At 42.2% G+C, this 27,895-nt stretch overlaps 1 protein-coding gene across 1 annotated transcript; it reads left to right on the top strand.

Annotated features, from left to right (window-relative positions):
- The first annotated feature begins 94 nt into the window (after window positions 1-94).
- On the top strand, window positions 95-27,420 carry CFAP91 (cilia and flagella associated protein 91). Its single transcript, XM_068417475.1, has 18 exons — window positions 95-191; window positions 987-1,063; window positions 3,203-3,360; window positions 6,091-6,174; window positions 7,445-7,501; window positions 8,397-8,581; window positions 9,279-9,456; window positions 9,795-9,952; window positions 10,208-10,390; window positions 10,503-10,645; window positions 13,304-13,420; window positions 16,452-16,523; window positions 18,082-18,228; window positions 20,989-21,210; window positions 22,475-22,623; window positions 23,842-23,933; window positions 26,626-26,945; window positions 27,026-27,420. Exons 1-17 carry the CDS (start codon window positions 95-97, stop codon window positions 26,925-26,927), a joined length of 2,421 nt encoding a protein of 806 aa, XP_068273576.1. The 3' UTR covers window positions 26,928-26,945; window positions 27,026-27,420.
- Window positions 27,421-27,895: the final 475 nt, after the last annotated feature.

Below are 27,895 nucleotides of genomic sequence, written 5' to 3'. Positions count from 1 at the left end.
GGGGCGTGGCAGGCCCCGGCCCAGCCCCTGCTGCCCCGTCCCGCCCGCCGGTGGTCGCCATGGGAACGGCAGCCGGAGGCGCCCCGGCGGCGCCATGAGCCTCACGGTGACCGGCGCGGGGCACGCCTCGCTCCCCGGGGTCGGCCGCCGCCGCCAAATGGCTCCCGGCCGGACCTTCGACTGCCTCTACGGTACCGGGCCCGGCCGGGAGGGGCAACGTCCTCCCCGCGGCCCCTGCGGGGCGAGGGGACCGGTGCGGCCGGGCCCCACACCCTCTGCGGGGACAGGCCGCGTCCGGCCGGGCCCGGCGCGGGGAGTTAGGTGCTGGGGGAGGGTCAATGTGCAGGTCGTGGAGCGGTGGGGCTGCCCGAGCAGGCCTCCCGCCTCTCCCTAGGGCTCCCCCGCCCACCGGAGGGCACAGGCGGCACCCCCCGGCCGCCGCGCAGGACGAGGAGCACGGCCAGAGCTGGCCGAGGGGCTGTCACTGAGCGACCGGCAACTGGCTGGGCAGGGAAAGCAGGTTTGGGGCCGGGAAGGTGGGAGCCGGCCCAGGAGCCGGGCAGAGCCACAGAGGAGTAAAGCGTTGGGGTTGGCAGCAGTGACATGTAGCGAGGAGAGGCTGGGGACTGTGAACCATTTGCAAGCTCTGTATCCCAGAGGGAAGCATCATGTACAGGATGATATTTCCACTGATTACCCTTTTTTCTGTCTCATGTCTTCATTTTCTATTTGTCAGTGTTTCCAAAGAAAGGAGATTTCTCTTCAGTCAAGTGCATGTTGCACAGAACAGTAGTATTTCAGCTCTGAGGCTCGTTTGGGTGATGGTGGAGTTTCTTTAATATGGAGACATGTATTTCAGGTTTTTTCTTTCCCAGTTTGTTTTAGAATCTCTTATGGACAGGCTTTAAAAGAGGGAAGTGGAGTCTGATGATTCATGCTAATTCCTCAAATATGTAACTAGCTCCATTTGTTCACTTATCTTTCAGACCCTCTGTACACACTATCAAGTGAGAAGGACCATTCAAAGTCAAATGTCCATGTTCAACTTGTCGGTGATAAAGTGGTAGGTGTTGGCCAAAGACAGCTCACATGCACCTTGTATTTCTGTGTGTGTGTATACACATGGGTAGAAACTCTGTCTCAGTTCTAAGCTGCTCCCTTAAAATGGCAAAATACAAAGGAAAGGAAGCAGTTTTATCCAAACCAAGACTTAACACAGGGAGTAACCGTGATCACTGGCCTAGAGTGACTCTGTGGCAGCAGCCTAGAAATGCCCAGTTTCATGTCCTGGGTTATTTCCTAAATTGTGTATCAGTACTTTTGATAGAATATCTCCAAATGCTGTTAACAACAGCTTGTATAGGTTATTAAGATCTAATAAAAGAACTGAAGAATTGTTGGGCTGTTCAAGCAAAGCTGTTAAAACGTGTTATTTATTTCACACAGTGCCTCCACACTTACCTGGGGATATACTTACACTACAGCTCAAGGTAGCGTGCTGCAACAGTTTAAAATGAGCTAGGTAGCAACAGCTAAGCAGCCTGTAAAGACTGAAAATCCATCCTGATTCTTCATACTAGGTTAGTGCTATTTAACTTCCTAGCTAAGCCCTTAGCTAGTTAGCCCAGGCTTAGCTCCCTACTGCATTTGCTTCCCTGCTATACGTATTCACCCTAGCTAGTTTAAGACCAAATAGGGCATGTCTGTGGGAGCTGCAGTCACACCTTTGGACAGCAGTGATTGATGGCTGGACAGGCTGCATAGAGGTAGAATGCCAAAGGAAAACAGACTTGGTACAACTGCACAGTGAATTATTGGATTTTAAACAAAGAGTCCTCCTGAAGCTGTGCACTTGACTGAGCCTGCAAGGCAGATGTTCTGAACTCTGAAACTCCATTGCTGTACAGCGAGGAGAAATTCCCTGAGCAGCTTTCCAACAATGGAATCAAGAAACATTTTTTTGAAGAATGTTTCTGCATGTCTCTTACCCCATTATCTCGGGCTCTTTATATAAATATATATCTACATGAAAGAAATGTGTGTTTGTCTGCCTCTCTGCAGAGAGACATACACACGGAGCTGGAAATATTGCCTGTCATCATCGAGATCCTTGCAACAATATGGCTGTGTTAACAGTTCAGGCCAGACAAAGTAAGCAGGGGTACTCTCACTAATGTTGTCACATCATAGGTGTAATGTTGCAGATGGGTATGGTGAAAGACTCTGACTTGCATAAAACATATTTTAAGCATATGAATCAGCAAGTGCATAATGTGCAATTCAAAACAATACAACTTTGAATTCTTAATCTATAGCATCACAAAATGGGGTAGACACGGGGTGTGGTAATATTAGTTTACAGGGTTTTCCAAACTCAAAAGAAATGAAACAAAAATGCAGTCTCGTGCACAGCAAGGAGCTACTCATAGTAGGTTGCCTAGATCTTCATCGTCTGACACTCTCTTACACTTTGGTGAGTTAGTGTGCTTGAAATGTCACCACTACCCTATCTGCATCTGAGTTAGCACCTGCTGAAAAGGAAGGGGCGATTCGCAATTCAAATCTGATTTCAGGCTTTACAGAAGCTCAGGCCAATATAGCTACATCACTTATACTTGAGTCACAATTGCAAAAATTTATTGGCAACCATAAATTTAGAGATTTAAGGCACATCTACCCAGGGAAATTAGTGCTTAGAAGGAAGGGTGTGGATTTTCAATGTGATTGTTTTTGTGTGCTATATCCTGTTGAGATATTTTTAACACATGCTAAAACTGTTACTGTATAAAATAATGTAAATTTACTCTGTAAGTGGAGTATATTCCTTCATTTCTAGAGCACATGAAATAGGAGGGAGTTACATGGGGTAATGTGCTGGAAGTTCACATTACTGCACATTCACAGTTAACTGCACACTAACTTCTTTATGTAACAAACTGTTAGACCCTTCGATTTTAAGTATAAGTTTAGACACTGGAAAACAGCCAGAAGACATATCTGTGCATCTGCTGCTAGTCTGGTATGCTCCACATCTTGAGAAGCACCATCTAACCAGCTGACATCATTAGCATATGTATGCCTTCTTCTTTCCCCATCCCAAATGTGCACTGTAAATCACAGCAAGCTGACATTCTGATCCCTTTAATGCTGTTTGAAATTGCTAAATCACTGCCTGTCTTCTTTGTGTCCACACAAACATTAGGTAAAGGCACCAATGTTCAGAAATACGTTTAGTAACTTGATCCATTTGCTGGGCTACACTCTCTGTTGGGAGGGCAAAGATCCAGTGCCTCCATTTATTGACCGAAGATGGAAAGGGAGGGCTCAGCAGCGCCTGGAGGCTCTTCAGCAGCTTGCTGTGTAAGTGTTCTATGGTTGGATAATTTAAAACAAACATACAAACAAAACCAACAAAAACCCATGCACACTGAAGTGGGGATGGCTGCAATTTACTCCTACTTATATTTCCCTTGAATTTAAGAGATTGCAGCTGTTGTGGAGTATGGTTGCCCATCTGTTTCTTACAGGGTGGATGTTGCACGTTCCTTCATCCATCCCTGTGCTATCTGCTTTGCAGCGGTTGCTGGGAAAGAGAAGAGAATTATTTCAATCTCTTATAGATCAGATAAGTTATGAAGACTTCAGTGACTCGTGTTACTTCAGTGGGAGCTGTTTCCTTTTAGTCCTGTGTATGGGGCCTGAACCAGGGCACCACATTTTTAGTGCAGGTGTTTCTTAGTTGAACTTTCTCCTGGCACCACAATTTGGGCTTCTGGTTCAGCAAATACTTAAAAAAACGTTTATATGTTTTGCCACACCATGTGTTTTTTGGAGTCTTCTCGTAGCTGTATTCAAGACTGCAGGCATCAGCCGAGGTCGTTGTTTTCAGAGGCTTTTGCTGCATTAACAAGCAAACTTTAGACCATGGGCTTTTCATATGGTGCGTTCTCTGGGGTTGCTGGTAACTTGAGTTCTACCACATGCCAGCCAGTAATCACAGATGTTTAAGAGTGATACAGCAGATTTCACACCTGGTTTTGTTCAGTTTCAAAAGCATCTTCTTCTCACTTCCACAATAAAATAAGAATTTTGGAGCATTTTTTTTTTTTATTATTTTCAGCGGTTAAAACTGTCCCCAGCACATGAAAACCTCAGTGGCTTCTTATATTTTGCCTATTATTCTGTAACAAGAACTTATTTGATGCCTGTGCTGCTTAAAAATTGATTTACATTTCAACAACATGTATTTGCAAAGAGTCTTGCAATTAACAAAAAATGAGAAACACATCCCCTCTGTTTCAACCTGCGCTGATTGACACTATTGCTGATACAGAAGACGACAGAATATTTCCCAGCTGTCTTCTCAGTAGTTGCATTGCCTCTGCAAGGTTACCAGGAATAAATGCTCATTTATTTCAGCAAAGTCAGCAAATATGTGTCAAGGACATGCAAGAGGCAGGATCTGTGCAATAAAAGGGGCTATTTCACTGGGTTCCCATTGTGCCTGTAACTATACCATAATAGGATGAACAGCTTATGCTAATAAAGTTAGATCATAAGAATAAGTGCCCACCTGTGCTGAATGAAACACAAATCCATCTGGATGGAGCAACAGTCAGATATGTAAAGAGTCAGCTAGTGGAACTAGCCATCAGCTCAATTACTCATTTGAATTACAAACACAACTTCACAATAATAGGTTCATTAGTGCTGAGCAAGTATCTCAGGTTACTGCACTGCATCTGGAAACCTTCCCTGCTCTTTTGTTACATGATATGACTGAAAGTGCTGGGGAAGGATGACTTTAAACTTACCTTGGCAGTAAATTGTATGTCACGGGAGGTTAATGAAGCATCTCTCTATAGGCTCTGCTGTAATGGGTAGCCATACTGTGGCTCCCCGAGTTCCACAGAGCAGCTCACAGGGCTTCAATGAGGTCTTTGAAGACAACAGATCTCAGCACGCAGTCCTCTGGTTTGATCCCAGCTGTCGAGCAATGTTATGTGTTTTTAACCGTATCTCTGTAAATATGCCTCTGTATTTAAAATCAGGCATCAGCAACCAACTCCAGCACCCACAATCCCATACATCTGAGGTCAGGATTCTTACAAATTGCCAAAAATGGTCTTATGAAAAACATGACCTTCAGGACTTGCCATATATATAGCTTAAGGAAATGACTTACCTTAATGGCATGATGTGGGCTGTTTTATTTTTTAAGAACTTCTGTTTCTTGTCTTGACCAGAGTAAGACTGGAGTATAAAGTGATTGTGAAATCAAATAGCAATCCTGATGCATAGCTTTCAAAGGACTCAATTATACTCATTCTCTTACTGAGTGCCTTAATGAGGTCTACCTCATGGTCTTCCAAAGCTTTAAAATAAAGAAAACCCTCCAAGATGTTATAGTGAAAAATTTAACCAGGCTGCCTACTTTACATTCAAAATGGGGGGAAAATGAAGAAAGAATGTTCTTGCAAAAGACGTGCTTGTTCCAGCATAGGTTTTGAAACATTCACATGGTCAGCCTAATTTTTCTTCTCTGTTGGAGAATTCAAATTGAAATTGCTGATTCGAAAATTTTCCACATTGCTCAAAATCTCTTTAGCTATTTTTGAAACACAGGAAGTAGTAGTCTTCCCCTTTGTTCCTAATACTCCTTTACACATATTTTTCTGTTATGGAAAGTTTTTCACTCTTAAAGAAATGAGCTTGCTCCTCCCACTCCCAATAAAAGTAGTTTACTTTACAAGGTCAAGCATTTATAAGGGGACAATTCTTTTCATGACAAGCATGTTAGAAAGTTTTATTAAAAGCAGCAAATGACCATTTCTTGTCCACACATAGTGGGGAATATACATAAAGCGTCAAACTGTCTTGATACATATATAAGTATGAAAAAAGCAAAATATAATTGCTTGTATAATTATGGGGATTTTGTGGACTTTGTAGTGTGTATGTTTGATTGTGCAACCAGAGAAGTAGAGAGAGAAGGGGAGGGGAAAAAAAGAAGCATAAGACAAAAAGATCAGAACTGCTCTGAATGTACTTCTTAAATGATAGTAAGGAATCCTGTATCTTGGCTTTTAGAGCTCAGCCTTCTCTTCAAATACCTCAAATTGTCTACGAAGATCCTGAAGTTACTGGCAGGAATCGCTACAAATATTTTGCACGGTAAGGAATGAACTGATTTGCAACAGAGTTCAGAAGCTTGCTTTTGTGCAGTGTAAAGAGCACTTAAATATATGCCAGAGCCTTATTTTTTTTTGTCTTTTCTATTGGTTCTTTGATCACTGCTATAGAAAATCTAAATAGTTTCCAAATCTTAAGTCACAAAGTTAAAATCCACACTATGCCAGAATTTTCAGGTAATGAGTTACCATATAAACAAATGTACCAGGAATTCTGTACTTAATAATTATTTGTAGAAAGCTTTGGGCTGTAGATCCTCCTACACAAAGGAAGAAGATGCTCACAAAGCCATTGTGGTTCTCCAGGCTCCTGGAAAGGCGCCTTCTTAAGAAGGAACCTTTTTGCTCCCAGTTTCTGGCAGGAGCAAAGGGAATCTTTGATTAACTTTTCATCAATGTGTTCTACTGCAGGACTGCTCTGCTTCTTCCAGGATAACACTGCAGGTCAGCAACGGACTCAAGATCTGAACCAACAGCTAGCATACAAACGTTCTCAACTTAGTCACGTGTACTTTGAATTACATTCATCATTATAGTCAGCAGCTATTGGCCAATATGGGCACTTTAAATATAAAAAAGTTGCCAAGTTTAATAAATCGAAGTTCTCTGTGGCTACTTTAACACCACCAAAAAAAGGACAAAGATGATGTTATCTTCTGCAATGTGAAATTAAGCTTTAAAGTCTCTCAAAGGCTAAGGGAAATTGAGAGTGAACTGCAATATGCAAACTATAAGAATGCCTAAGAACGAATTGTTAATATGTCATTGAGCTCATATCACTTTCAAGATACCTCATAAAATACTGCAAAATAAGGAAACAATCAAATTAGATAAGTCCAAAACAGCTTACCTTACCAGCTGATTGTAGGAATTCATTTCAGGATTTCAAGAAGCTATTAAAAAAACTCTCTCAGAAACTCTGAAAAAAGTAAGCTGATTAGTGAAACATAAACAAAATGTGGTGAGCACACTCAAAACCAACTTCTTTTGATTATTGTCTTGTTTTGCAATTCCACTTTGTGCTTTGACAGAAGAATAACACTCACTCCTACTGGTGAAACATTCTCTGTTGCCCCTTACCAATTAAAGAATTATTTAATATTCAGGCACAATTCTTAAATATGCAAGCACAGAACCTGAGTTGTGGAAAATCAGTGTAACTCCAGTGAAATTAGCGGACTGCAGTTTTTCTAAACCGTAATGATCTTTTATGCTCGTGGTTGTTGTGTTATATCTGCATTCTCTCTTTTCAGACCTCTCATCTCTTCTAATAAGCTGCTTCCACTAAATGTTGCCGATGCAATGGCAAAGTAAGTAGCGAGTTCTGGAATAATACTGTTGTAACGGGTGACATCTCACCAGAAAAAGATTGGGTAACTATTTAGCTGATGACCAATATTTTTCATAATGAACCAACAGGAAAAACTTGTTGAGAGGTAAGGAAGAGGTTGTTCACCATTGAGAATTCCTGAGGAAACAGGTGACTGACTGGTTAAGAGTTTGCTTGCAGTATGTAAGTAGTACTTTGTGGGTAAAGGACATGCACCTCAAATGTATTATGATTATGAGGCCTGAAACAGAAAGCCAAGTGTCTCTGAATCCTAGAAGGGATACCAGTACAAAGAAGATTCTCCAATACAGCAATATTGTTGGAAAATCATCTTGATATTTTATTACAATCTCTGTGATAGTTGCCATACTGTTCAGTGGTGTAGAGCATCCATGAAGTAGCCTAATGTGGTTTTCAGTGAGGATCAAATTTTGAGAGGACCTAAGAAGGTTCATTTCCTAGTAGAGTCAATGGAAGTTGCACATACTTACATCAGAATTGAATTTTTGTTCTGGAAACATTGGAAACACAAACATGTAAGCTACATTGAAGCAGCCCTACTTCATTTTACCCTCAACCATTAGTTACTTTTTATGCCCATTAAAAGTAATGCTTTAGAATGGATACATGTAATAACTTGTGAGAGCTGAAACCAGAAGATTTCTGGATTGCTTAGCTAAGGAGGGAGGTTTCAGAGGGCTCAGTGTAGCCTCAGTCTGCTTTTACTAAGGATGATGGAGTTAACATCAATGGGAGCAATGTTAAGATAAAACAAACCACATTTGGATATCCAGCCTTTGACTTAGTGTTGTGTTTCTGGTTTACTTTTTTAAATGAATGTGACAAATGTTCTTCCATCTTGCATCTCTTTTTAGGACAGAGCCCGATGTCCATTCAGCTACAAGAGACAGCAAGGACTTTGGTCTCAAGTTACGAACTTTGGGCACGCAGACAGATTACAGGGATGGTGAAACCCAGACGGATCCCTATTCCCCTGAATATGTAATAATTCCCAGTGGCTCAGTCCCTGAACTTCTGACACTTGCTACACTCACTTGGGGTGAGTTGAAAAATCAAGATAAATTATAATAATCGTGTCCTCTCTTTAGCAGGATGTTCTTTTTTCTCAGTGTCAGGTTTCAAGACTATTGCCAGCTTTGGCAGCCCTTTGTTGTCTTCCTTTGGGGCACTTATTTTATCTATTTCTAAAATAGGTATGATATTTACCTACTTAATAGTGCTATTCTGGGTTCGTTTCATAAAGAGTTTCGAGCTCATTCAATGTGAAATGTTCAAATGTTTTACAAATATGAACTAGTAGCAGTTTTTCCATTTACTTGCTGTTCTGAGTTAGACATCAGTAAAAAACCAGTACGAACGCTGCTGCCCCAGAATACACATGTGACACTCGTCTCCCAGTGTCGCACCCACAATAGTGATGGACACTGGACATGACAAAGAAAGTGCTGATTCTCAGAAAGTGTCTTTTTGGAAACGTTTTTCCTCCTTTGCAGCCTGCAGTAGAGGAATGAAGTGCTAGTGTTAACGTCAACTAAGCTATAGCAACTGCCGGTCCTACCGTTCCTCATACTGTAGAATTTTACTGGCCTTAGAAGGATTTTCTTCTGGCTATTGACAGTTCTGCTTGTGTTTAACATATGGGCTTGTGCCCATCCAGCCCTCTAATACATTTTAGTGGTGGTTATTTGCTGGATTCACCATTCTCCTAAAGAGCTACTGCTTCTTGTCCCTGTAAGGTCGGGGGCTACCAGCAGGACTAGCTGAGGTGGAGATGATTGAACGTGCCCGGGAAAAACGTGCATGGGAAGCAACTCTTCCAGCCTTGGACAGCGCCTCACATATCGCCAAGAGGAGGAAAATGATGGATGATATGGAGAGGAAGGAGTGGGCCTTTAGAGAACAGGAAATAGAAAAGTAGGAGTCCAATTATACTCTATATTTCTCTTAATTATTGGCTGAATAGAGAAGGATCAAGAAGGTTTAGGGGATTGGCTAAAAGGTACAAGCCTTTTATTTCTGTGAAAATCCCCTGATTTTGGGAAGGGATATTTCTGTTAAGTTTAGTTTGAGAGACTGCTTACCACAATACTTTTCACCAGTGCTAAACTCACTTTTTAAAACGGAAGATTAAATACGAGATGTGCAATATGAACAATGTGTAAAGTAGTCAGTTGTTATGTAGGACCTGATGATGACAGCATTGCACAGAACACTGCAGAGTACTGTAGGTCATACCTGGCCTTTCCTTTCAGGTTGCAGAAGGTTCGACTGGAAGTCTTTAAAGAGCTGCTGCGGAGGCGAGAGGAGAATCAGATGGAGCTGGATGCCAAGCGCTTGGATGACCACCGGCAAAACCATCAGAAGGCTAAAGAAGAGAAGATAAAAAAGATTCATCACGACTGTGCACTGAGTAAATTTGAAAGACAGGGAGAGAGCAGTATGAGACTTAGTTTTAAGACAAGCCATTTCTATTTTCACAAGGTTGCAGTCTATTCAAGATGAAACAGGTTGCATCCACAATGTAGATATACATGGCCAGCATTTGTTCTGGTCAAACAGGGCATGTTTATATTAACTAGCAAAAGCTCTTGTGAATTTCCAGAGAAATGGCTTTTTTAGAACTATTTGTATGAAGAACCTTCTCACATTTGTATTTCCTTTTCAGTGCTCAGGAAGCTGATAGCTAAGAGGAAGAATGTGATGGGGAAGCTAGAGAGGCGAGATATCATCAAAGAGTATACTGACTTTGCATCACAAACATACGCCCCTTTGTCTAGAATTGGTTTCTTCCCAGACAACCATTCTGAACGCTACGTGGTAAAAAGCTTCTATCTTAACACCTTTGCAGGTAAGGCATTTTGGAAGACTTAGTTTGTATGAGATATTTACTTAAAATATTAACAAAACTCAGATTTCTTTCCCTACCACTCCATTACTCAATCGCTGTTTGTATCTCTTAGGACTGTGTGAACTGGAAGCTTGTCTCCCAGATTCTGTCACCCAGGTCAAGATTCAAGCTCCAAAACCTAAGTACACTACCACTGAGACTGGATTTGTTAGAAGATCAGCAAGGCTAGAGGTGGAGCTGGCACAGGTTCATCAGGTATGGAGCTGCATCCAGCAGCATGTCAGTTTCTCTTAGATATGAACTGCTCAGAAATGCAGTGGGGAAGACACATGTGTAAGCTTTCTCCCAATTTCCTGCTCTAAACTCATATTTTCTGTAAGACAACTTCAAGGACAGAACGGATCAGACATTCAGACTGTTGTAGCCATGACCAGTAGTGTTCTGGAACTCAGTCTGTCAGTACTTTCTCTCTCTAATATCTGTGCTTCTGCTCCAACCCTACAGAAAACAAGCATAGCTGCTTCTGTCCCCCTACAGATCAGGTATTTGGATCAGAACCTATTACGTCAGTTAGAAAGTCTCTCCTGCCATTTGCTCATTCTCATTTCTCCCTTGCTTTTACAATACACGTGGCAAGTCTACTGGTTACACTGTCAAACTACTAATAATTAAATAAACCAAATCTGGATTAACATTCTAAAAATTCTGTACGTTTTAAGAAACATGCATCTTAAGAATGTACACCTGCAGCAAACCATGATTTAAAAGACCCCACTCATAAAATCAGATCAGAACGGTCGATGCACATCACTGTTGTTCCCTAACAAGGGCATCTGATTTGCAAACATGCTAATAATGTTTTGCATATCTTAATTTATCACAACTGCTCATGCAGAGAAGAGAAGGCTCCGGGGAGACCTTCTAGCAGTCTTCCAGTATCTGAAGGGGGCCTACAGGAAAGCGGGAGAGGGGCTTTTTACAAGGGCATGTAGTGATAGGATGAGGGGGAATGGTTTTGAACTGAGAGAGGGTGGATTTAGATTAGATATTAGGAAGAAATTCTTCACTGTGAGGGTGGTGAGACACTGGCCCAGGTTGCCCACAGAAGTTGTGGCTGCCCCCTCAGGCCAGGTTGGATGGGGCTTTGAGCAACCTGGTCTAGTGGAAAGGTGTCCCTGCCCATGGCAGGGGGGTTGGAACTAGATGGTCTTTAAGGTCCCTTCCAACCCAAACCATTCTATGATTCTGTGATTCTATGATTCTTATAAGCAGTTTATAGGCTTTGATTCTTGCGTTATTAACATGGTCCATTTCAGAAGTTTTCAATAATAAAGCATTTTATTCCCTTCACCTAGAAATCTCTCTCCTTTTCCGGAGCCAATAATTATCCTGGCCTGAAAGGTCAGATCCAGCATGCAAGAAGAGTTTTGTACAATGGCCACTGGACTTTCAAAACTTAATTAATTTTACAATTAAATTCTGTGCAAGTGCCATCAATTTCCTGTTCCTGGAGAGAGAAATTCAGCATAGGATTTTTTTCTTAAGTTTTTCTTTGGTTTCCCTCCCTAGTGAAATACTGTATTTGAACATTTGAAGGAGAACGAGTGAGAAAAGAAGCGCACTTTTCCTTGTTGGAATATGTCTGGTTTTTCCGTTATAAAGACTACAGATCCAACCCATACGCTAGCAGGATAATAATTTGGAAGGAGCTTTAAATGTATGTGCTCTCTTCCCTTTTCTTTGCGAGCTGAAGCGTGATGTCCTACAGCAGGCAAGCGTTGCCATGCAGTTGTAAATTATTATCTGAATATCTTGTTCTGAGTAGCTTGTGATGGAAAGTTGGCAGGACTTTGGCTCTCTGAACAGTGAAAATGTCTTGAAAGAGTTGAGGCTGTGGTGGCATTTCCACTCCTAGCCTGCTTTGACTGATGAGGTTTGGCATCTGCCACCAAACAGCTGCAAACAAGATAAAACCCACTCTTAATGGACTTGTGGATTTTCTTGGTAGAAGGAAGTTCTCGGGCAAGTTAGTTTCCCTTTCCCCCTTAGTCCACTTGTACAATTGCTGTGGGTGCCACTGGGCTGCTGGGCAGTTGCAGGTGAGCAGAGAAGAGTTTCAAAATCCGTTTTGCAAGGAAAGGGTCCTGCGTTATTTAGTTCAACCCTGCACAGTAACAATGTATCACACAAAGACATTTCACTGAGGAAGTGCCACAGAACAGTGACAATACACTCTTCAAGTGACCCACTTCATAAAATCTCCTGACTGCATAACATTTCTAACCCTCAGTAACAAGCATTATACCTATAGTTAAAGGCAGAGAGTTATAACCATTCTCTAGTGATATGTAAACTGTAATTAAATTGTGATATTCCTACCCATTTTTCATGTTTTGAAAGAATCATACCTTTATCTTATAGAAAAATAATGGTTTTGTCATTACATAAGGAGAGTAAGACACACAACTGCCTCTGCTTGCATATGGGTCAGTGTTTAATTGGTTCGATAAGATTCTCATTTTAAAATGAAAAAAATCTAAAATATGCTTTTATTTAAAGATGTATTTTATTAGAGATTAAGTTCATACCAATTTTGGATTGATTTTAGGTGACTCACCCTATGTGATTGCTGATGACTTGTAAATATAGTAAAATAACCCTCGCTTCCTTCTTACATATTATTTTGAAGTTCCCATCAGTATCTTCTGACCAATCAATAGCCTCATCTACTAACCATATCGAATTTTTTTCTGTTGATGTGCAGTAAGAAATGGAAGCCCCAAGCCTGCAAAGTGCAAAATACTTTCAGCTCCCTGTAGTCAGTGTGATCAGCAACAGTCAGCATCTAGAAGACTGGCCTTATTGTGTTGTTCTGTCTAGCCCAGTTCTCATTAAATTGTGTGTCTGTTCCAGGCCATACTGGAGAAGAAGAATAAAGTCAAGGAGCCGAAGAAGCCCCTTCGTTTCCTTGAAAAAGTAGAAAAGCCTGTTCCTCGGCCACCCACTCCAGTTCTGGAAAAACCATCTATTGTAAGTGGGCTGGTTTTAGCATTTTTTTTCTGTTGATCCCTGATTGTTTCCTACTCAGTTGTTAAAGGAGTGCCCAGAGAAGGAAGGAAGTGAACTTTATCTTTTTTGTGCGTATTCATGTTAGAAATAGCCATCACTATTTCTTAAGACTCTCTTAGTCTCTCTTTATTCTGTAAAGATACTAGCAGCTGAAGAATTGAAAATCTTTTACAAAATCTGTTGGCCAGATTCTTAACTAAACTTTATTTTATAAAGACATAAGTTAGTAGACATGTTATTCTCTTCTTCTTGGGGAACAAAAAGGCAGAATCATATTATTATTATTATTCTTCAGCGTCTTCCAACCTTCTGATCTGACACTACTATCATAATCCAGTGGAACAATTAAGTTTAGCCCCATTGAAGTCAGTGAGACTTTGGGTGTTTAGCACGGAGCATGCACTTCATTAATTTGCTGGAGTGAAGCTCTTGTCACCATGCAGGATGCAGTCTTTGATGAGCATGCTCTGGTTCACAGAAGATGATTCTTCTGCAAAGACTGAAATAGCAGTTGTGATGTGTCATGGGGGATGTGATATGCTGTAGGAAAAAACAAGTTTTTAGGGGAGCTGCAACTTCTTTTCCTTTCTTAAATCAATGTACTTAATAGGTGGTTGCCCTAGTGGACTGCTTTCTCTGCTTATTAACACCATTTTCATGATGTAGTAAGAATCAGACACAATTACCATTTAAACATGTGAATTTAAGAGAGTCACACAACCATGAAAGTGAGAGAGAGAAGGTCTTACTAGATCATCCATGCTGTCTTCCCTGCTGTCATCTGTGATGTCCTATGCTTTATACAGTCTATTTTAGGATGACTGAAACAAGAATACTTCCTTGGGAAGAGCTTTCCACAGCTTTACTAACTCCTAGGTATCAGACGTTGTATTGCAGTGGTGTATTTACAATATTTAGATTTACCAATTTACCAATTTAGCAGATTTTTAACTACTTCTGGGTAACATGGAAAGAAATCAGAAAGATTTATACCCCAGTTGTAGTCATTCTTGAGCATGTTTACAGATTATATTTTTTTAAAAAGAGTTCCATTACAACAGAACTCCACCTAAATGAATTCTGTCAACATTTGGTTTATTTTCAAGTATCTTTATGAGTGAACACAGAAAAGAGTGGAGCTCTCCAGTGAAGCTCCATCTGTAAAATCAGGCCACTTCAGCCACTGAAGAGCAGCACTAACATCTCCTGCCTTACAGAATCCAAGTAAGGTTTCTCCTACAGCTGGCTGTGAGGAGCATTGAAAGCAAGGCCCTTCTCTGTTGTTAATGCTTCTCTTCCTGCCATACACAGATACAAATACCAACTCTAAGTGCACCAGCCTCCTCCCACTGGTGTTGAGGATCTCAAAAGAAAAGTATGCCAGAGTGACAGGCTGGTGACATGGGCCCCAAGGGATATAAAAGAAAGTGGAGAGAAGGGAGGCACTACTGCAGGCCTCCTCAGCTCCTCTTCCCCAGTCATTTCTTACGCACTTACTAGCCACAACAAGCTCGCAGAACGCCTCTGAATTCCTTCACTGGTTTATCACTTTCTCCCAGCCTGCTCCTAGATCCTTCTATATCCTTAATTCCTTTTTTTTCCCCTTTTCCTGCAGGGCATGATAGGCTTTCCATCTCCCCTCACTTTTTTCTGCTGGTCTGTAGCAGGAAGATGGAGAAGCTCATGATTACCCTTGCTAAGGCATCATTTGCAGCACTGAATGATAAAAGTACAGAAAATTGCATCCCACAACAAATTAAACCAAACCTTAGTTTAAATCAAAGTAAGCAGTTTGGCTTACCTGTCCATCTCCATTTCCAAAACTCTGTCCTGAAGGGGTTTCACACTGTAGCCAGGTGATGTGGTACAGCAGTTTAGCTCTCTAACTGGACTGGAAATTCTTCCCCTCTTTCCAGAGAAAAAGAACATACCAAATCATAGGGCAGTCCTTTGGCTAGTTGTGCTTTGCTCCTCCTGGGTAGTGGTGTGGAAAGGCAGGAATACTTCCTTCTGCTTTTGGAAAACTTAATCTGCAACACCTAAGGAAAAACAGATACTAAGATTCAAGCCCACACCACTTCTCTCATCCCACGCTCTTCCCTGTTTTTCCGGCACTTCTAAGATACCACATTTCAATGCAGACCTCATAGGCTCTTTATTAAAAAAACTTCCTTGCAATTTTTAGATTTCTTTTTATCTTTCCAAGGCACCCAATGGACTTTTTCCTTCTGCTACTGTCAACTCCAGACTAGAAGACCCCCTCAGCAAGAAAAAGTGCTGCCAGTTGTGCTTCCTCTAGTTAAAAAGAGCCTTTTCTTTTCTGCTGTGGTCATGTTCCCTTTCCCACTACACTCCATCATTCTTCCAAGTTGGTATCAGTCACAAAATGCTAGGCCAGTAAAGTTCTCAAAGAGACTGTGAGTAATTAATTTTACTTCCAACAATCATTTTCTGAGTCTTAAATTTACTGAGTTACTCCAATAAAGGTCACCACTGGAAGAAATACCAAAAGAAAACTTGTATATGTTCCCTTTTAATTTAATCCCTTTATTTATGGTTAACAGCTCTCTTGCACCTCCATCAATAATAATTCTATCCCCTTAATCTCTTGACCTGTTAGATTCATGTAGCTGATGCTCATTTTGCAAACTCAGTTTCAGTCAAGCTACAAATAGTACTTCTAATGCATACACTAATTTTCTCTGTCAACATCTCCTTACCATTAGGTACTCCTCTCTAAAGACCCTCCGAAATCTTAAACAGAATCTAATTATCCAGCCTTTCTCCCCTATCTCTTGTAAAACATAGGAGTACGTATTATTCTGACTCACCTTGTTTTCCCTAGAAATTACAAGAATGGTGTTCGGAAGCAACTGAGAATAAGCTGGAGATGAGTTAGACTTTTTGATAGTTAGATGGATAAGTTATAGAAATCTTAGTCTCCAAAGAATTTTAATTAATTATTGTGTGGATATTTGTTTTGTTCTGGCAGGAGGAAGAGGAAACAGAACTGGCAGTGATCTGTCTGCAGAAGTTGCTCCGAGGCAGGGCTATTCAGAACATGGTATTCTGTGTCTCTTTGTTTATGTCTCTCTTCAGAATGATTGGAATGATTGAAGGTGTGTTTGCAATCTTTCTTCCACAGTGCTAATCAAGGGTAATGAGGCTTTGGCAGCACATCCTCCTATATGTTATCTGAAGTCCTCCAAGGCTGAAGTCTTTGCTCTCCAGCCCAAATTTCTTACAGGAACTTCTAGATTCCTACACATGTGTGTGAATGTCTCCCTGTTGCTGCCATCCCCTACACTCATTTGCTTAATTAGCTGCTTCATAGCAGAATTACTCAAATGGCAAATTCTAGACTAGATCTGGACCCTGAGTACATTTTGCCTTGATTATGCCAAGATGCCATGCATAAGAAACCTCCCACATCCCAGCAGGGCAGCTTGTATTTCATACAATCTTTCCAGTTTCCTGTAATGGTGAGCTAAACCTTAGATGAGGAGCAGTTGAAGTGTACCACCATGATTTCCAGCAAGTACAGGACCCATCATTCTGCTTTCAGAGGAGTAGAAGTGGGTCTAGGTAAAAATTAGTTGAGTAGCCATGCCTCGTGGGCTTTATATTAAGCAAGTCTGTCACTTGCTTAATCAGTCCAGTCCAGAGGGTTTGTTTTCATGCCTGCTGCTTCTTTCTGGATCATTGATACTCTGTCTTACACTAATTGTTTAATGTTTGTGAAATGTTCCCATGTGGGACCCTGACCTGAGCTTTAGCAAACAATGCAATACTGTGAAAGTGGCTTGAGGTGGAATATAGACTTCCCAAGTCTTCTCCATTTCTGTGGTGATCTATGAGAAGGATGTTTGATGCCATTGCAAGACTGCTGACTTTCACACCATGAAACAGGAATAACCTTCCAGCTACTACTGGATCAGAAATATCTGACTCAGTTGGACAATGATGTGATCAGGGTTGAGTCATCCTTTGTTGCTCTTGGAAGTCCTGTTGGAAGAGAGGGAGAATGAAAAGAAGATGGTGTCAGGCAAGGGGTGGGCCACAACCCCATAACAGGGACAGCACCAGTTCCAACAACTTCCTCACCTATTTATTGCTTTGAGCTGTTGTTGGACTCCCTCAAAACGAAGCTCAGAGAACAGTAGATTTTGAAACAGGAGACACCTAACCTAGGACTAAGGAAAAGGGGCAATGCTCACACTGGGAAGCTTTGACATTGAGGGTGGTATAACAGAATACCTGGAAGCATATTTCCCTTTTTACTTGACATTGGTGTTGCTGTTCTGCATTCCAGTAGATTGAGTCCTGAGTGAAGCCAAACAGAATTTTTAAAAAAGTAATTCTTTTATAATAAAGTAGCAATGGATCATCTGTACTCCACAGCAGAAGGTCTCAACTTTCATCTTCCATGCAGTAGGGTTTAGGTAAGATTTACCTGACAGCGGTAGTGTTTGCCTAAATGTGGCCACAAATTTCTTACAGAGAGCTAGGTCTTGGAAACAGCTGACCCTGCAACTTGAAGAAAAAGGGCATGCTTTGCTGGCAAAACATGTTGGTCTGTATTCTCCATTTAATATGCTTGGTTGTTTAACTTTCTTTTAAAGATGTTTGAAGGGAAGGAGAAGCGGCTGGAACTGATCCGAGAGCTGCGCACCACTCACGCACTCCAGGAGGATGGACAGCTGCTTCTGCAGGCAGAGGAGCAAATGACACTGGCCTTACAGCAACAGCATGACTTGCAAATGCACAAGGTTTGCCTGTATAAATGGGAAGGCTGATTCATGGCACTGTCCTGACCCGGCACTCTGTGCTTACTTACCACCACCGCCCTTGCATTTAATTTCTTTGTTTTCTGTTATCCACAGCACAGAAAGCACCCCAAGTAACAAAAATGCTCTCCTAGCACAGGCCAAGCATTGAATGCCTGAGGGGCTAAAATTGCTTCCACTGCTGTGGGGGCTCTGAGGAATCTCAGAAACAGACTGAGGCGCCCTGACCACAGCTGCTACCCAGGCTGCAGTTGCTTTGTTTGCAGACAGAGCACTTATTTATATTTACAAGTCTTTGAACAAACTGCACTGTCAGATGAACCTCAGTTTTCCCGCATTTTAATCCATTTGACTGCTGCTGTGACCTGGCATCACAATAGATGCTTGTCACTCACATCTGTCAGATGTTTTACTGAATGTGTGTTACTGCTCTGTCATTTCCCTGTTCCTTTTCTAGCTTGGCACCCTCTCAGTCTCCTCCTCAGGCATAAAACATCACAAAAGAAGCCAAAGCAGACTTACTTTGTAAATCCTGCTGGGTTCGAGACTTCTGAGACCTTAGCAATGGTGTCACATTGTTGTACTTGACACTGTTATGGACAGCAGAAAAATTTTGGGCTCCGTCCTCTGCCAAGGATCTAGTGAGAGCTGGGGATGTAAATTCCCACCCTCTTTTCTTGCAGGGCCACAACCTTCCAGAGCGAAGTGAATCAAATGACAGATGTTGGTCTGAAATGGATCTTAAAGAACTTTTGTCCAGACTTCACTGCATCTCAGATATACAGTATCTCCCACATTGCTGCAGATTTTCCTATAGTTTTTACTACTCACCTTTTTTTTCAGCGACCAGCTGTGAGGCAATTCTGCAGGTTCCAGATTATGGTAACAGCATCTGCTGGCTGGCCTGGCAGAGATGAAGCCAGATCGCTGCTTCCTGCTGGGTGGGCAGCAACAAAATTTCCCCTGAGATCTCAGTAAAAATTGAACTGGGTGACTGTGTTTTAGTGTTTATCATTTCCAGATGCGCCCCATACACAGGGAGCCCAGGTGTGGAATGTAGGAATACAGAATTTTTCTCCTGAGAAATTAAGAATAAAATAAAAGCCTTAGGCATTAGGGAATTGAAATGCACCTTCTTTTCTGGAAGCCCAGGTGAGAGTGAAGGAGAGAGCAGTTCAGACACCATAATGATGTTGGTAGACAAGGAGAGAGCAAATGGTAAAGATTCTGACCTCTGATGTCAGAATTTCCTTTTGGGAGAGCCACTATCCCCCTCTGGTGGTATCTACCTCCTCTACTCTTGCTTTTTTTGTTCCCCCAGTATGTCTCTGAAGGCACACAGTCCAAGGCTTAGGTCTTCAAACATTTTGAACTATAAAACTCTCAGGAAGGCAAGTGCAGGAGTTTTCTATGTGTGTGGCTATTTCAGAAAGTCACTGATGGTACACAGCCCTTTAGTTTTTGGTGGTCACAGTTTTTTTCAGGTTTTTGACTTTCCCAGTATAAAGAGGCATTTTTCAAGAAATGCTTTCTGCAAAAGGAAGATGGAAATGCCAGATAAAATGGTCAGAGAGGAGGGGCTGAAAATTTCCAACCTGGTATATAACAAAAGGCTAAAACAAGGGTGTTCCAGGGTTGTTTTCCTCCATTTCACATTGGTTTTAGACACAGCACCTCCTGCCAAGGACTGTGGCTTCATAGTCCATACTGGAGATAATGAACTTGTCCCTTTTCAAAGTGCAATCATCACGCATACCCAACCCATAAAACGTGATGTGCTTGGAACAAGGAGTGAATGGCACAGTAACGCTGAACACCTGAAATTTAGTCTTGGCTCTGTCACCGACTTTCTGATTTTCTATTACTTGGAATTTTAAGGTCTCATTTGCACATCTGCAAACTCAATATAATTACTGTTGTTTTGAATTTGTTAGCAGTAACTTGTACAGTTACTACTACAATACCTAAAACTGTAGGGACTCATGGCTGCTGTATTATCTCAGCAAGTTACATCAGTTTGGTTGCATCATGAATGTCCATCCAAAGATGTACCATTTCACTGAGGTGGCTTTGAACTGTAACAAACATTTTGAATCCTTGGGAGAGGACAGAAATGTGGCTGTGCTCACAATTGCAGTCTCCTAAACCTTTACTCAAGCTTCCTACTCATAGAGACTTTACTTTCCAAATGCTAGAAAGAAGCTTCATTTGCAACTTTTGATCCTATTTTTCCGTTCTGATCTAGCTAAGCTTAGCGCAGAAAAATGGATGGTATGGAGCTGAAGTCAGTTCATTGTCACTTTTATACTTCCCGTTTCTTGTTCTGGGCAGTGGAGCGTTCCCCAGTAACAAGCAGACGGCCTCAGCAACTATTCTGATATACTCACAGCCACAAAAGCGGTTCATAATAGCTGGAATAAAGCACTAGACGCAGTGTATCTCCTTCCACCCACTCAAGTGTAGGGGCTGCTTGTCCTAGTGTAACAGTGTCAGGACTAATCCCACACTGACTAGTTTTGCCACCTTTTAGCCTCTTTATGCCACCAGAGCCTGTGTACAGGAACGTTACATTATGTTCAGCCAGCGCATGTAGAATAAGAAGAATGCAAAACCCTTAGGGTTGTCCCATGGCTGGTCTGAGTGGATGTTGCAGAGCTGTTTCACATGCCTGTGGTAGTCCTGGGACTTCAAACAACATTCCTGGGGTTTGTAACACAATTCTTTGCATTTTTTTTTTTAAAGCTGTCATCAGTGGAAAGCCACTTGGCCAGGGAAGAAGGAAGGGTACTGGCGAACATGTTTGATTTCCTGTCCAAAGAGCTGGTGAGGCTGCAAGAAGAACGGAAGATCCACGCTTTTGTCATGCTGGCTGAGAGGCAGAGGCGGATGCGGGAAGCGGAGGAGAGCGGACGTCGTCAGGTGGAAGAGAAGCGGCGTCAGGAAGAAGATGAGATTTTCAAACAGGCAAGAGAGGGAGACCGGTGGGACTGTGGGCGGTTTGTAGGAACTGCCTCCTTGTGAGAAGGTTCAAATGGAAGGGAGGTGCTTCAGCTCTGACTTTGGTGATGGCTAGTTTTAAAATTGAGGGGGAAGTCTTAGTGAAGAGAGGGTGATTCCATCCTAAAAGAGTGATGTTCATTAAATTAAGGATGATCTTAATACCCCTACAGACAGTCCTGTAAGGCATATCATGAATGGATGTAGGTTTCTAAATTTCCACAATTAATACCTATGGAGAATGGATGTACCCAGATCATCTTTAGGAATAATGTTCTGTCAGCACTTGCTCTGTTCAGCAGAACTATTAGGTGCTTTCCCAGGAAGGATGCCTTTCAGCAAGATTTTGGAAAGATTTTTGCCCTGAAAAAGTGGACAGCAAATAACAAGAGGTACCAAAATTATTTTGAAGTAATGATAATGGATAACATAACCTTGAAATCCAGAAACAAAAATCTTGAATTACCATATTCCATAGTCCTATTCCCTAGATCCTGGCTGCATGAAGCATATTTCTCCCAGTTGAAAGGAATGAGTGGGAGCCTAATTGACTAAACCAATAATTTTCAAACTTAGTGGGAGGAGGTTAATATCAAGAGAGTCTGGCATCATGTTTATTTTCCTTTTAATTTTATCTTCTCCTCTTATCATCTTTTCTGTGTCTCTGGGTGGGAAGCAAGGAGGGTCAAAGTGCCAGAAGCTTATGCCTTTCAGACTAGCAGAAGGAAAAGACCTGTTTCTAGAATCTCTGCTCTACAACCATTAGAAGGAAACCTATAATTTTGTCTTGTTTTATTCATGTTACTTTGACTGGCTTGATGGAACCTTTTCCTTCAGGATTCGCTTGAATGAAAGCTGATTAATTTACTGAAGTCAATACTGATGATTATTATGTGGCAGTTGTCGCTCAGGGGATCATGAAAACTGAGGAAGCAACTGCCATTGCATTCACAGAACTAACCTGGATCTGTGGATAAGTTCTTCTTCTACCACTGGTTCTTTCCTGCACTTGTTTCTCTTCAATTAGTTCTCAGAAAGAATTATTAGAAAATAAATTTTTACACAAGTTACTCTTCCCAGAAAGCACCTCTGAAACCAAATCTCAGGCTGGCCTGCCTGAAATTGAGAGTCTGGTGAAAATCTGTTGTTCTTGCTTCTTTGGAAATCTGCTTTCACCACAGTCCTGGCACAGCAATAGGCAGAGGAACAATGTCTTGGTGTTTTGTTCCAGGTGGTGAAGGTGCAGCAGAGCACCATTGACTCCTACTTGGAAGACATTATCCTGAGTAGCATGGAGACCACAGCTGAAGAACAAGCCAGGGAAGAGATTCAGAGAATGGCTGTGGAAATCAATGACATTGCTTACGAAATGGAGAGTCGGTACGTTATTAAACGGCACATTAGAGGCTGTTTGCAGCAGTTTAGAACCTGCCTGACCATCTGATTCTGTGGTTACACGTATCATCTAAGACAGGGGAAGGGCAGAGCAATACCGTTCGTGATCGCTTCGTTACTGTGACTGCTGTATGGGAACCACACTGTTACTACCTGGTGCACACATATAAATCCATCAGAGCTTATTTCTATACAGCATGTGCCAGATTCCCTTTGCAAATCGCTTGTGGGATCTGTGAATCACCCTTTTTAGACTTCTCCATGCCAATGCGGTGCTGTGACTGAGCTTTAAGTGAATCTGGGAACTGCCTAAAGCAATACCCATTCACACTGGTCTTTTCATTTATTTACACTACTACAGAAAATCAGTTTGAAAGAGATGCTAAAAGATACAGCTATACAGCGGTCTTTCATTACGGGGTGGCTGTTCTTTAAGAAACTGCCAGTTTCCATGGGGGTCAGTCATGATGATGGCTGCCTGACAAGGCACTTTGAGTGGAGTAAGTTGTTGAGAAAACCAGAGTCCTGTGTTTGGCTGGGGCATCAGCAGTGAATACTTTTTAGGACCTGCCAAACCTCCAGTTCAGTTTCTATGCTCTTTTTTTTTGGAATCGAGCCATAAAAATCCCAATGACACAGTGACTCTCCTATGGTACAGCAGCTGTGTATTTTGTAAGTAGAATGAATACAACCAGAATGTTGAAATCCTTTGGGAGAACGAAGCATAGATAATGCATACAGCCCCTGGGCCAACTGGGAACCCACCAAACACTGGCATGGAAAAAAGCATGGAGACCAGCCAAACACAGTCACAAAAGGGAAGAATTTAGCAAGCTCAGCAATGGGCCAAAGACTAAATTGACAAAGACAGAAATCCTCAGAGGTATCTGCGTGTCTAACTCAGTTTGTCATCAGTGAGAACTGGGCTCCTAAATACCTTTGAGGACAAGGAGTCTAGGGTGATCTTCTCCCTGGAAATATTGCTTTCCAATGCAGTATTGAACACATTGGAAGTGTGGTGCAAAGGGGAATAGTCGCACCGTCACCTATTTGTAGGACAAAGAGAGACCCAGCTGACAATTACTGCCATGACAATACACTCCCTTGAAAATAGTGAGAATATTTGCAAAGGAGCCTTGTATTTGCAGAAGTGATCTGGAAAGAAAATTAAAATACTAATACCACTCCTCGTCTGTTGTGTAGTCGAACTCACCTACAGTCAGAAGAGATTGTAGCAGAGCTGGTTTATGATTTTATGATTCCAGAAGCTGAGAAAATGTCTATCAGAGAAAAAGGTAAGGAGTCCATAACTTTATTCTCTTCATGAACTGGTTCACCCTCCTCGCTCTAGCTCACTGAAAGGAAAGATGCAGTGCCAAGAGTTGTCTCAGTTCTCCAAGATTCCTCTTTTGCACTCTGCAGGTAGAGAGTTAAGTCCTCTGACCCTTTTTCACCAGTTTCTGATGAGCTTTAATCTTTTAAGATGGTGGCCTGAATTCAGACCTGATGTAAATTTGGTGTATCATCTGCAATAATAAAACGACATGAGAAGAAACAGCCCGTTGCACCTTCAAAAACAAACTGGGAAAAGTCTTTAAGTAGCATGGCTGTGAATTGTCTATTATATGGCAATTTCTAAAAACTGTAGAAGTCTTTAACAGGCAGATTACTTAAATATATGCCATATGTGGAAGGAAGATTATATGCTTTCCTATGTTTTCTACCTCCCCCCCCAATTGGTTGAGAGCTAGAAGCAAAGATAAGGTTTTAGGGTTGGCTATAGTGGCATCATGTTTTAAGTAGATAATCCTGCAGTTGTAAAAGATGCTTCTGTTTAGCCAAAATGGAATAGTATCTGTCAAAATACAGAGGGGAAGGCCCTGGAAACCTGTGTATTACATTGAATATCATGAATAAATAGCGGTTCTTAACTGGGATGTTTCCACTGACCAGCACACTCAGAAGACCATGACTAAACCTGTCACCCAATATAAAACAGATATAACTTAAGAAAAGCAATTGTACCACAATAGAGTCTGAAGTGGTCCTTGCTGCAGTGTACTTCTCTGACTTGAAAACAAAGGCACTTACTTCATTGCTTTGTTTTGTTGCTTTGTGAATGAAAGCTCAAACGCTGCAAACACATTTTGTGGTCTCTGAATTGTGCGAACTTTTTTCTTCCTAGTTTGTGTGTTTGTCACATCAACAGTGTCTATTCAGCAGCTGGAAATTCTGTGTGAGTTAAATCAGCTCCCTTCTCCTTAGCCCTGCTTCTGCAAGCCTACCAAAGCAGGTGATGTCATTCTAGTCAGTGAAGCCTGCAGCTCAGGCACTAACACACACGGGTTAGCCTGTCTCAGAAAGGAGAACAGGAAGAGAAGACCTGGAGATCGCCTAGGATTCGGGACATAGTGAGGCACTAGCAAGGAAGCTAGTGAATAATCTGAGCCAGATTATTCATTATGAAACTGTAATTTTAGCAACCTGGCATATGCTTGAGCATACACCTTCCTTGAAAATAGCAGGAAGTGATCTGAGAGCGCAGTTGTCTGCCCTGCCAGAGGAGCAAATCCATTCGTAGAACAAAGATTTGAGGGCCTGCAAGTTCAGTCTTTGCCTACATTTTAGCTTCCCCTTTAACATCTCTATTTTGCCATTACCCAGTCTTTTATTCTCTTATTTTTTTCCTCCTCTTTTTGTTGCATCCCTATGCATAAAAGCAGAGATTATCCAATACTGGCTCATCCTGAAACCCCTCTGCACCTCACTTCTGAACCCTCCCTCATTGGAAGTAGAAGTCAATGTGCTGATATGAAAAAACTTGCTTTTAAAAGGACAATCACTCACCAATTTGAACGTGCTTTCATTTAGATGGTATTCACTGCAGATGGAGGAAGGGACTGCAGCAATGCCAGAGTATTCCTGGTATAGTTGATGCAGTTCATGCATACACGATGGAAGGTAAAATGCCTTGGGTAGAGCAAGCTCTCCTGGGAATTGAGAGCTGGCTGGTGAACACCAGCTTTTCATATGCAAGTGAGATCCAATTGCATTCATTGTCAACTAAATGGACCTGGGAGATGGATAAACATGAACAGGATGGGTTAGTAACGTTGAGCAACTGAGTCAGTGACAGTATGCAGAACTGTATGACAGTGTGCAAGACACCAGTGGTTCAGGCTCAGCTGTTTAAGAACAGCTCAGCCTTACATGAACAGACCAAAACAACAAGGAAGTCTTGGACTTCTGCAGGGCAGTGACACCATGAAAGCCACAGCTTGTTCCTGCAACATTCCCCACACCCTCCTTACATGCACACAGTATTTCAATCCCCATGATTGTTTACCAGCATCTTAAATCTAGAGAGAGAAAGAGGGAACAAAGAATAGTGAAGAGCAATGATGAGACTTGTAGGGTGAATGATTTGGCTTGGGTAATTGTTTTCCAAGAGGTGGGCTGGGAATACATACAAATGAGATTGGATGAAAACTGTAAAACACAATAAAGAACAATCCTGCAGTAGCAAAAGGGATAAGGTCGGTGATGTAATGTGTCTATACTGTCTCCAAGTCATACTTTGAACTCAGTAAGAGTTTCTCAGTGTGGGCAAAATCGAAAGACAGGAGAGGGCAGATTTCAGCTTCAGTCTTCCAGAGACCCGCTGCAATTAGCAGACGCTGAAGGAGAAGTTCTTTTAAAGCCTGATAACACATCCTGGGCAGTTATTCCCTAAACTGGAAAGGAAAACGCTTGGGCTGTGCTTCCCGCTGTGGGGGCTAGTCTGCAAAGTGAAATGCAAAGTTGGCTGCTGCTATTAGGTGGCAGTAGAACACTTTCAGCCAAAGTTAGAAGGGCGTAATTTTTTTTTTTCCTGAGCTAGGTTTTTCCACAGCTGCAGGAAGGCTAAAAGCTATCCCTCCCTTCTCCCCTTCACAGAACACTGCTGTACGTTTCCAAGTAAAAGCCTTACCTCTTTTTTTTGCACAGTGAGGCAGTCCCAAAGAAAACACATCTATGCTGCTCATCAGGTCATCCACGGGGACACAGAGAGGGTAATGGCTGATCTGGCACTACATCGGGAGACACCTGCCAGCAAGATAAAGGGAGATCCTCCTGCTGGGACAGCTAGCACTGCTTCGAGTGGGACAGCTGCTGGAGCAAATGCAGCTGACAGCACTTGCTCTGCCCCAGTTGCACGGGTACTGGCTACACTTCCGTGCGAAGAAAGTCCAGGAGAGACAGCAGTGAGCCCTTCTGATGGATCAGACAAGCATCCCACAGCCTCCTAGAGACAGAAGACAAGGCAGGTGAGTTTCCCTACCCCTCTGTGATTTGAGTTTGGAGCATGGTGAAGGAGAGGAAGCACATTATGTTTACTTTTTTTCAGGGCACCCAGAATGGAAAATCCTCTCTCTCCCTTGGGCTGTCCCTCCTGCTGCCTGCCAGCAATGTTGTCCTGGAACCACTCTGTATACATTTTGGTGTGGCAGCCCCAGTCCAGCCCCCCCCCACCTCCTCCCCAACTAGCTTTGGACCTCATTAGCTAATTTTCCTCTTCTAATTATTGAGAGAAGCTTGAGTGAGAAAGCACTGTTAGCATTCCTTGTTTGTTTTCCTGGCACAGACCAACAAACATCAGCACCTGGGCTTTTGATGGTATTTCCTTGCATCAACAACATTAAATGAAAAAATATTCCAGCAGTGGGAAATTTTGAGTTGAGACCATACACAGAGGCTTTTCTCCAGCATGTCCCACTGATCTCCTTAGTGGAGTAAAGCAGAGCGGCCGCCTGCATTAGCACTGCTATTAATAAAGTGTTCAAGTTGAATGAAAACGGTCAGAGCTTGCATCATCTTTTCACCTAATTAGTCCTTGCATGAAGAAAAGGCGCCCTTGACCTCAGCAGGGTGGTTCCTGCCAAGCAGGCAGTGTCTGGCGCTAATAACTAAGGCTGGGTGATAGCAGAATGACATGGTGGGGGCTGAGGGAGCTTGTGCAAAGAACCCATTAGCCAGTGCTTATGGCTTTTCCAGAAATGTTACTCTTTGGGCTGACCTCTTCTTGCTTTTTATCATCCCAAAGGAGAACAATTCTGGAAAGAATCTTATTTTTCTTCGAACAGTGTTAGTCACTCAGGCTTCCCAGCTCCAGGGGGCTATGCAGGAAGGATGCTGGCTTTGCCTTGTTCGCAAGCACGGGGGTGCTCCAGCTCAGCGTGTCAGAAATGAGCAGGCTGCAGGCGGGCCTCTGAACAGA

This window comes from Nyctibius grandis, chromosome 23 (genome assembly GCF_013368605.1).
Source record: "Nyctibius grandis isolate bNycGra1 chromosome 23, bNycGra1.pri, whole genome shotgun sequence".
Lineage (NCBI taxonomy): Eukaryota > Metazoa > Chordata > Aves > Nyctibiiformes > Nyctibiidae > Nyctibius > Nyctibius grandis.
Note: the sequence above shows the minus strand (reverse complement) of the source record. Positions and strands in the feature narration are given on the sequence as shown.

Coding starts and splice junctions, on each gene's coding strand:
- CFAP91 (XM_068417475.1), top strand. CDS start 95: ATGAGCCTCACGGTGACCGGCGCGGGGCACGCCTCGCTCCCCGGGGTC. Junction 18,229..20,988: donor ATGACTTGCAAATGCACAAG/GTTTGCCTGTAT, acceptor TTTTTTTTAAAG/CTGTCATCAGTGGAAAGCCA. Junction 22,624..23,841: donor GCTTACGAAATGGAGAGTCG/GTACGTTATTAA, acceptor TCTGTTGTGTAG/TCGAACTCACCTACAGTCAG.